General features: G+C 45.1%; 1 protein-coding gene across 3 annotated transcripts; it reads right to left on the bottom strand.

Annotated features, from left to right (window-relative positions):
* Positions 1–439: 439 nt before the first annotated feature.
* Positions 440–9,667, bottom strand: LOC103184413 (erythropoietin). Of its 3 annotated transcripts, none has more exons than XM_007902380.2 (5): positions 9,457–9,667; positions 8,831–8,958; positions 6,003–6,083; positions 5,240–5,404; positions 440–955 (listed from the first exon to the last, which is right to left on the bottom strand). In XM_007902380.2, exons 1-5 carry the CDS (start codon positions 9,509–9,511, stop codon positions 803–805), a joined length of 582 nt encoding a protein of 193 aa, XP_007900571.2. In that variant the 5' UTR covers positions 9,512–9,667; the 3' UTR covers positions 440–802. The 3 variants fall into 3 exon arrangements, with proteins under 3 accessions (XP_007900571.2, XP_007900573.2, XP_007900572.2); XM_007902382.2 differs by lacking the exon at positions 9,457–9,667 and adding an exon at positions 9,223–9,244; XM_007902381.2 differs by lacking the exon at positions 6,003–6,083.
* Positions 9,668–10,491: the final 824 nt, after the last annotated feature.

Here is a 10,491-nt window from a genome sequence, read left to right as displayed (position 1 = left end):
CTTTGTAGCACCCTTAAATTGCACTGTCGCCATCAATAGCCACACTTTAAGCAACTGACCATTAACGATACTTCACACAATATATTGCGGGTCCCTTTTTTAAACTTCCTCACCCCCACACTGCTTACTGCAAAATACAACCCTACGTTTCTGATACAGTTGAAGTAAGTCAGCTTATGTTGTTTGGGTCACACCTCAACGAATGACACTTACACAGCGTCTTTCACGTTGGAAGGATGTCCCGAAGCACTGGACAGTCAAGGATGTGCACCCGAACTGGAGGTTATGGGATTAGGAGGGGTAGAAGTCACGGAGGGTGGGGGTAGGAGGGTGACTGAAGGCGCTGTCACAGAAGAAGTTCTTGAGACGGGCCTTGAGAGAGACAAGGGAGGGAGCGAGATGAAGGTACTGTGGGATGGAGTTCGAAAGGATTGGGGCAGAGAGAGGTTGAACCCAACCGCCGATGGTGGGGCGGGCAGGCGGGGGGACCAGAATCCGACACAAATCATTAAAACAGCAAAAAATACTGTTACGTTATCACATAAAAATACGTATAAAAACTAGTGGAAGACTGCCAACTGGATCCATTTCCAGTATTTGGTAACATTTCTCTCCATAACATTTTGACTTCATTGTCCGGTACCACGTCCCTGCAGTTGAAAACGTAGTCACAGAAGTCGTCACTTGGTAATGCGTTCGAGGTTCAGGACTTGGATTTTATTCCGCATTTGCACATGATAGTTAAGGGTTTGGACACTGAGCTCCATCCACAGAGTTCACCCGCAGGCAGGGTGAACTTTGGTCACCTTTTCCGTTGTGTGCAATTTTCTTCCGCTAGTTCCCGATAAAACATGTAGACTTTCCCTTGCAGCAAACGTGTGTATGTGCGGAACAGATCCCGCACGCTTCTCCCCGTGATCGGCCTCGCTCGCTCGTACAATTGGTGCGATGTGTCCTGTGAGAGACAGCAGACGGACGTTTTTAGATCCTCGGAAATTTATCAGCTCAAATGCGTGCTTTATGGTAGTTTTCTGACAATTGCCATGTTGCACATTCTCACAGCGTTTGGACTTACATAAACGCCCTTCACACCACAATGAACGTTTTAACACGTTTCAAGGGGATTGCAAGAGGTGGGGAACTGAGTAGGGAGGGAAAAGACAATGTGAAGATGCTGATCAGACTCAAATCAAAAATGAAAGATACTGTAAAGTGGATTGACTATATTTTTGTGGGCCCAACGAGGCATCCAATTGTTCACAACACTGTCCCACAAACCATCATGGATTGAGTGACCAAATCATTATTATTATTAATACATTCTTCTTTCACCATTATTCAAATCTCATCCATCCCTCCATACTCCAATATTCCCCCGTTCCACATCACACAGCGCAGAAGTAATCCTATCCATGTTTGTGTTTGCCCATTAATGTCCGCACCTATTTATGCTTTAAAGCACTGAATTACTTAACATTATAAATATTAAACACTCTTTTCCATCTTGTAGTGGATAAGGAAACCACTGGGGCATTGAATGGAGACAGGCAGATTATCTGGACTCTCTTGGTCTATTAAATTAAATACAGATTTTCCATAGTAAAGTAAATGCTTATTCAGCAAAATCGTGGGATCTATATATTAAAAAANGGCACAGTGATATTTAGTGCACTCCCCACTCCAAAATAACACAGGGATTTTTTTGGAGGGTGTGGGGGGAGTCAAAACATAATGGGTTTTCTGAAGATATGTATCTCGATGTATTATACAGCTCTACAACCCCTATTAGCTGTGTTGACTGACGTTGCTGTTAGATAAATTTGGGGCAGACTTTGGCACAAGCCTCTCCTCTATCCTTGCGCATGCTGCCAAGTGATATAAACATGTGTACAGCCACAATGTACACACATTTCCAATTACGCCCTTTGTGCCTGGGATAATAAAGACAAGCTGATTTAAATATTCTAATCAATACCTTATGTCAGAACTTATTGCGGTTGTTGATGCAACTTATGGTTGCAATGAGCCTCTTCCCCCGCTACCCCCCCCCACCCCCGGTCCAATTGTTTGCTGACGTGGACTGTTCGGGCTCCACATGCGTGGCCATTCACATCAATTGCAGAAGAGTGACCAGTGATGGTGGAACCGAATCTTGACGGTAGCAAAAACAGGGGTCAGACATATTGAGAAGAGCAGGACACACAACTGACAGAAACAAATTGAGTGGAACCTGATTGCGTATTGCGCTTAGGGTTAAGATTCCATTCCAGACACACGGAGGGCCCCACATTGTAGGTGGCACATGTGTGGAACTTACTGTCTGGTTTGGATATTATTACATTCTTTTTGGTCAGCCGCGTGTGTTGCAATAAACCTCCTCCCCCGCTCCCCCCCCCACCACCACCAACTCCCCACCCTGTCCAATTGTCTGCTGACATGGACTGTTCAGCCCATTACTGTGCTTAAGAGTATTCAAACCAAGATGAGATTTCCATGCATCCCATCTTCGCATGGGAATTCCAGAGAGAGATTGTTGCAATGGAATGCACACTCTCTCCCTGGAGGAAAGCATCCTGCTTACCTAATTCCGGAGAGTATTAGGCGCAGGTTGGCAAGAGCGTGTGTTGGGGTAACTGCTGGAGTCTAACCAGCTAAAACCACAGCTTGCCATTGATATCGCTGTCTGGCAAGCTTTCCCGCTGCTTGTCCAGCTAAGACCACCCTACCCGTTAGGACTTTGGCTTGCATGGTTAACAGGAGTTGAGTTGGATACTATTACAGCACAGTTATAGGTTTCCACATATGTCAGACACTCGGCAGACCGAAAAATAAAACATGTAGGGATAGAAATTCCACCTTAGTCCAGGATTTAACTCTATTTTCTTAGCATTTCAAAGTGTCCAGGAAATTCTTAAATTTTGGAGCTGGTTTCCTGCAAGTTTTTTTTTAAGACTGAGTTCAACAATTTGTCAAAGAAAAACAGAGTAAATCCAGGTGGAATTTTCCCCTCAAGGAGCATTAATAACAACTTGCATTTATACAACACCTTTCACGAAGGGTGACACCTCAACCACAAAAAGTTGCACTTACATAGCGCCTTTGATGTCAGGAGGACATCCCAAGGCACTGGACAATGAGGGGTTCGCTTCTGAGCTGCAGGTTGGGATCAGAGAGGGGTGGACGGCCGGGAGGAGATGGTGAAGGAGCAAAGATGACCAAAAGCAAGGTCAAAAAGGTCTTGAGGTAGGCTTTGAAGGAGCTAAGGAAGGGAGCGAGGCGTAGGTGCTCCGGGATGGAGGTACTGAGGAGTTACAGAGGACAGGGGCAAAAGGGAGAATGGATGGAGGTGGGGGAGGTGACCAGAGTCACGGTTGAGGAGGTAAGTTTTCAGGAGACATTTAAAGATGGAGGAAACGAGGTGGAGAGATTCAGGAAGGGGGTTCCAGAGAGTAAAGGCAAAGTAGCTGAAGGCTTGACTGCCAAATGAGCAGATTCCAGGGGCTTATTGTTTTTCAGAGCGCTCGATTAGTGGAGTAGAGGGAGTAAAAGGAGAAGAGGACAGAAGTAGTCAGAAATACGATTATAATTCTAGGTTTTTATATATCGTTCAACATCATGGAGGCCATCTTCAGTTTGTCCAAGATATTGAGGTGACAGGTTGAGTATTGGATCTGATGAGTAGCAGAGAAATCTAATCGAGGCTTACAAAACCTAAAAATGAACTTTTGTTTTTTGATAGGGCAAATAGAGAAAGACTCCAGTATTTCCATGGATTATTTCAGTCAGTCCAAAAAAGAACATGAATCGAGGATTAAAGCCAGAAAGCTGTTGGAATAGAAAACATTTTACCGCAAGTTGCTGTTGAAGCCAAGTTCATAACAGTGTTGAAAAGGAATTGTATAAACACTTGAGGCAAAATGGTATTTAATGATTATGGCGAAATGAGCAATGGAATGAGGTTTGGTGGATAGCTCTTGTGATTGGTGAGGAGGGGGAGGAAGGGACGGGGGGAGGTGGGGTCGAAGGGGGGAAGGTGGGAGGGGAAGCAGCACAGACACAAAGGTCCAAATGGCCCCCTTCTGTGCTGTAAACATTGTGTGACTATGATTTTAAGGAGTTTGAATAGTAGAAATCAGATTGAACAGCTGCAGTCAGTATGCAAATAACTGCAGTAACAGTTAACAAAGATACGAGTTACAAAAGTTCAAAGAGGTTAAGGTAAACACAACAGCTTTGCCCACGTAACAAACAAACTTCACTTCCCATTCACTTCATACGCACCAGAACCAGGAACGATTTGAAAGAAACAATACTGTTCATCCTGATTAATAAAATCCCAATGCTTTATTTATATCACCGGAAGTAGATTTCAACCTGGCTCCTCTGTCGATAGCACTCTCGCCTTGGAGTCAGAAAGGTTGTGGGTTCAAGCCCTACGTCGAGGGGGGAGGAGGGGGAAAGTGCTGCGGTATCAGAGGTGTTGTCCTTTGGGTGAGATGTTAACTCAAGGACTCGTCTGCCTGTTCGGCTGGGAGTTTTTCCCAGTGTTCCTGGCTGACAATTCGGCAGGTAAAATTGGTCATTCACTTCATGGCTGTTTGTGGGACGTTGCTGTGCGCACATTGTCTGCCGTGTTTGCGTTCAAAATATAGCGTCGATAAAATTTTACAGCACTATCCTGTGAAGCACTTTGAGATGTCCTTCCAACATGAAAGGTGCCATATCAAATGCGAGGGTTATTATTTAGTGTTATTAGAATGAGATTTAACGTAACTGAATAGAACACCATAAAAAAATGACACAAGTTAGTCATAAACAGAGTATGGTGGGAAGATACTGGGTAATAGTAACAACTTGCACTTATATAGCACCTCTCAGCCAAGGGAGTCCTGTGGCTCAGTGGTTAGAGCACTCGCTTTGCAAGTGAGAGACCTGAGTTCAATTCCAGGCAGAGGGCGAAACCTTGGGCAAGTTTCCTTACTCCACACAGAGCCTAATAATAATCCCTCCCAAACCAAAAACAATAATAAATTGGTCATTTTCAATCTACGACTGTTTGTGGGACATTGCTGTGCGCAATTGGCTGCCGCGTTCGCCCACAAATATACAGTCAATTCACTTTACAGTGTGTTCTGTGAAGCGCTTTGGGACGTCCTCCCGACGTGAAAAGCGCTATATCAAATGCAAGGATTATTATTTTATTATTTAAGGGTAATATCCCAGAGCACTTAATACTCACCGGCACATTCAGCAATTGCAGTATGTGAATGAAAGTTCGAATATTCCTGTATATTTTGTCTAAGAGAGCTACTGTGGAATTATTCATGGTGAGCAGTTTTGCTGTCTGGATTGCATTCGAAAGCATGATCAAGCCTTCCTTAATCTCCGCGGCCTTTATAGATCTCTGCAAAGAAAAAGAAAACATTTTTTAAAAAAAGTTGCATTTCACTTTCAGTTTACTTGGGTTTCACTGCCCGCTCTCCCCCTCCACTCAGCAGGTTCCCTCCTGCTCCACGTTCCCCATCCGGCCCACCCCAACATTGGCTGTCGCGCCATCAGCCTCTCTGCCCCCATCCTTTGGAACTCCATCCCTTTGCCTCGCTCCCACCCTTGCCTCCTTCAAGGCACACCTCAAGACGCTCCTCTTCCACCGTATCTTCGGCCACACTCCTACCCTTTTACCCTTTTCGTTTTGAACTGCAGCAACCCAAAGGAAATCTACTCAGGATATGGTTTCTTATCACAGCGGCTCATCACATCACACTTCCTGTCCTTGGAAGGAGTCCCCATTTACGTGACGTATTAAGGAACCCACTAAGATGTACCGTAAATTAGACCCTATCTACCAACTCATCATGTTGTTAGACATATGCTTATGCCGCAGACAAATTGTCATTTCAAGAGCCTGATTATTAGAAGTCAGTTTCTGTTCATGATGTTAGTCCATTTCAGATGTTATTACAGGGCAGAAACTGCCATCACTTAAGGAGCTGGTTACTTACACTTTTGGATCTCCAGGCTCTCAGGTTAAGGCCAGTGCTCGGAAGAAGAATTGCATCAGGAAATTGACACAGCCCATAGCACTGCATCAGAAAAATAAAACACTTCAACTTCAATTGGAATATAAAAGAAAAGGGTTTTGACTAAAGAGCCAATTCCTTCCTTTCCCATTGTTAAATAAAGATTCCTTTGGGTGAAGTTATTCTGAGAAGGTCATATTTCTGCCAAATTAATTGCGTTTAATTTTACTGTTAACATGGCTGTTGCTTGAAATCAGAACAACAACTTGTATTTACACAGCAGCCCTCACGCAGAGTAGCGTTCCAGAGCATTTGACAGTGGCAGAGCAGGACACTGAGCCAGGGGGAGGTGACCGTAAGCACGGTCGAAGAGAAGGTCTTCAGGCACGACCTGAAGATGGGGAAGGAAGGGGCAAGGCGGAGGCATAGAGGACAGAGTTTTGGGGCGCAAGAGTGGCATAAGTGGCTGAAAGTGATGGTGGAACAGAATTAATGCTATGCAAAGGCTCGCAAGTTCAACAGCCAATGTTCATGCGCCTAGAATGTCTTGGCTCTAAAGCAGTTCTCTGAATCTCTGGTATAGGCTGTACTAGTCTGTAAAATAATCTGGAACAGTACTGCCACCCAGGCATTGGATGGGACTTGGTTTATTGGCAGCAATGTGTGGAAATCAGCTGACAACATCTGGATCCTATTCAGTCGTTAAAGATTTCAGTGCATTGAAAAGTGAAAACTAAAAGGGTGAAGATAACATTTAAATATAGATAGGCTTTGATGTCCTCATCCCTCAAAGCTACATTCCATACAGTCACAACATTGTGCACCTTCTCCTCTGACTCCCTCTCCCCTGAGCATTAACCTGGCTTGGATGTGAGCACTCTCACTCTGGGTCAGAAGGTTGTGGGCTCAAACCCCTCCTTGGAACCCTGCATTGTCGGAGGTGCACTCATATGGACTTGAGGTTGTGTTTGGATGTTAAAGATCCCGACACTGGAAAAGAGAAAGGTGTTTCTCTTGTCATTCTGGCCGCAATCTGCCAGGTAAAACTAGTCTCTTGCTTGCTGTGAACAAATTAGCTGCTGTGTTTCGACAAAACAATCTCTACTACATTTGACAGCAATTTACCTCTAATGTGCTTGTTTAACATTCAATTAACTGCAAGGATTTATTATGGATGGACTTTTTGTCTTTGCAACCATTATAATTTCTACATTAAGTTTTTGCAAAGGTACGCTAAATTAGATAAATAATAGTAATAATTCCTGCATTTGGTTTTGAGCCGTAACACGTCGGAGGGATGTCTCAAAGCTCTTCATGGGAAACAAACCTCTTTGCTATTGTAAAGGGGAGAAGGAATTCGCAGATGCATACCAGATGGACATCTGCCTGAGCTTTGAGTTGGGCAAGGTGAATAGGACAAGGAGACGATACAAAGGGAAGAGAAAAAAAGTGGTGAAAGCCATATAATAATAATTAATAAACCTCTTTGTTCTTCAAAAACACTATAGATCATAAACATATCTCTAGAAAGATATAAGTGCGGTGGAAATGATTGCAGCCTTAACCAGCTAATAAATATGAAGACCTGTAGCATATTGGTTAGAGCGCTCGCCTCACAAGCGAGAGGACCCTGGATTCAATTCCCGAGCGGGTCAGGGCGAAATCTTAGGCAAGTTTCCTCACTCCATACGCCTCTGTCTACCAAGCAGTAAATAGGAACCCGGTCAATAGTCGATTGGCGGATCTTTTTCTGGAGGTAATAATCCCTAAAAAAAAATTTGGTCACTTAATCCACTGTTTGTGGGACACTGCAGTGCGGAACTGACTGCCGCGTTTCGCCCACAATTATACAGTTAATTCACTTTACGGTATATTCTATGAAGTGCTTTGAGACATCTCAATGACGTGATAAGGTGCTATAGCAAATTCAAGGATTATTATGAGTATTAAAGTGGAGCCAGAGTAGCAAGCGAGCCAAATGTGACTGAGTACAGTACCTGCCCTCGGTTTGGGTTCATATTGGAAGAGAAGACATGTACCTTATATACAGTTTCATCTGCAGACGTGTCAGCCTCTGCATATTTCCCCTTTACAAGTTTCGTGTTTCAACCACCGACCCATTACCCACATCCTATGCATTCTGCAGCCTGCAGATAATTCATTTCACAGCTTACAGTGATTTTAGGGAAAGTCAGACAAGCTGTCCCTTCCACTCTCCCAGTTCCCTTCCCGAGCCTAAAACTGCATCTGGCCCCAAAAATCACAAAATCACACACCCTCAGCAATTATCTGGCTGTAAAGTTCAGAAATTCACTGCCAACTGGATGTATCTGTCACTGGTCAATATCAAAGCCTTTCTCCCTTGGGTACATCAACACATCTTGCTTTCCAGCACCTCAAAGAACATTTATTGATATATTCCGACAGTGGCTCGATGCAAATCGCTAAGAAAAACTGGTCATTCAATCCACGACTGTTTGTGGTACGTCGCTGTGCGCAATTGGGTGCTGTGTTCCGACCGCAAAAATCAACCATCGGTGCACTTTGAAACATATCCCGTGAAGCGCTTTGAGACGTCTCGAAGGCGCGATAAGGGGTTATACCAAATGCAAAGATTATTATCAATACTTATTCAGCGGAGATTCCCTTTTTTTTCCCCCGAACAGTCCTTTCACAGCAAGTCAATCTTGCCCTGGCTGTGGATGCACACAAGACTCCTTCTTGCAAAGCAAAAGGCTTGGTTCAGTGGGGATGCAACGTGAAGGGGCAGCTGTGGCAATACAACACAAACACAAACTCAAGTCTCTTACCACTGAGTTCTGCAACCCTTTCGCCTCCCTGATGTATCTGTCCAGGACTCGACTGTCGCACAGAGGGCGTGAGGGCAGCATCCTGGCCAGTTTGGTTTGCACAAGAAACGCTACCAAGAGCAAAAGTCCTGCAGAGAGTCACACAGAGAGAGAGAGAGAGAGACAGTCAAGAGAGTCAGACACACACACACACACACACACACACACAGAGAGAACCAGGCAGTACATTTCCCCAATAAAACACTCTTTAACTTTACAACTCTCTGCTCCCCCCCCCCCCCAGCAACTCTGAAGAGTTCCCCCCTAACCCCCTCACCCACACTCTCTCCCCCCCACACTCTGCCCCCCTCTCCCCTCCCTACACACCACACACACAAAGTCAACTCAACCACCTTCCCCTCATTACGCAACCTCTATGATTCCAGGTGGGGATTTAACAAAAATAGGATAAAGTCCACTGACTTGGACAATTCACAACATGAACCAAGTGCATGTTGTGTTAATCCCCTCCACCCCCTCCACCCCCACCTCTCCCCATCTGTCTCCCCCCCCCCCACCCACCCACACACACCCCCACACACACAGCAAACAACGCGAACTGATGGGATTCCTTTCAGGAAACTTACTCGAATCCATCCCCAGTTTGGCTCTATCCTTCTCTTGTCCGTTTGCACCCGACATGGCTCGAGTTTCGTTCCATTTAAACCGTGTGAGACACAGACAGAGACGAGCATTGCACGTTTGAGCTCACACCCTCCCTCCTCCTGGTCGTCTTTCCAGTTGGGAGAAAAGTGACATTAAAATTTTTTTTTTTTTTTTTTTAACCCCCACCACCACCACCACCCACCCCCACACACAGACACAACACCCTCCCACCCCCCCACCCCCCCAAAAAAAAAAGAAATGCAATTCTTATTCCCTTTAAAAAAAAAGAGAGAAGTTGCCAACTATCCTCTGATGAAATTATTCCTCCTGTCTCCTGGTGTGTGGGGATATCTGAATGCTAAGCTGATAATTTATTTGCACCCACCCTCCAAAAAAAAAATACCCAGTGAGCTCTCACTCAGATAGATTTTCGCGACGTCAGGAAAGCACAGATGAAAGACCCTGAGATTTACAAATACAACATCCGAACGCTTTTGGGAACGAGTTAATGTTTTACAGACTTTTTGCAGCAGTTTCCCTGGACGAGTGGATCATTCCTGTGGAGAGAGAGAGAGAGAGAGAGTCCCTGATGTGCCACACACAAGCCACCCAGGGATTAATAGCACCCTGGGGTGCCAGCAATCAATGGCTTAGCTTCGCAATGGACAAGGAAGGCATTTAAGCTCATTCTGATGCCAAAGGGGTTGGATGCAAAGGGTGAGGAAAGGAAGCTTTATTGCCTTCTGTCCAACACCACTGCTCCACAAAGCCTCACTCTGCCTGTGATCAATCATTTACTCCTTTTTTTTTTCAATTTCCTTCCCCCCACCGCCCTGCACCGACGCCACAGTTGAAGGCGGTTCCGTTGGTTGCAAGTTATTAGGAATACTCTTAATAACAGTCGATACGTTAATGCAACGTTGGGCAATGCAATGGCAACGCGAACACCTGCGCAAGGAGAATCCGGGGGGGGGAGTGAGCTTGAGGGAAGGAGCTGAGATGATCATCCTTGCATT

The sequence above is a fragment of the Callorhinchus milii genome, unplaced genomic scaffold (genome assembly GCF_018977255.1).
Source record: "Callorhinchus milii isolate IMCB2004 unplaced genomic scaffold, IMCB_Cmil_1.0 Scaffold11, whole genome shotgun sequence".
Taxonomy (NCBI): Eukaryota; Metazoa; Chordata; class Chondrichthyes; order Chimaeriformes; family Callorhinchidae; genus Callorhinchus; species Callorhinchus milii.
This window is presented reverse-complemented; position numbering and strand designations above follow the sequence as displayed.

Bases quoted from the DNA above. Each gene is read 5' to 3' on its own strand.
- LOC103184413 (XM_007902380.2), bottom strand. From the start codon at position 9,511: ATGTCGGGTGCAAACGGACAAGAGAAGGATAGAGCCAAACTGGGGATG. The intron at 8,959-9,456 runs GTAAGTTTCCTG...GACTCTCTGCAG, and splicing joins CAAACTGGGGATGGATTCGA to GACTTTTGCTCTTGGTAGCG. The intron at 6,084-8,830 runs GTAAGAGACTTG...TTTCTGATGCAG, and splicing joins AAGGGTTGCAGAACTCAGTG to TGCTATGGGCTGTGTCAATT.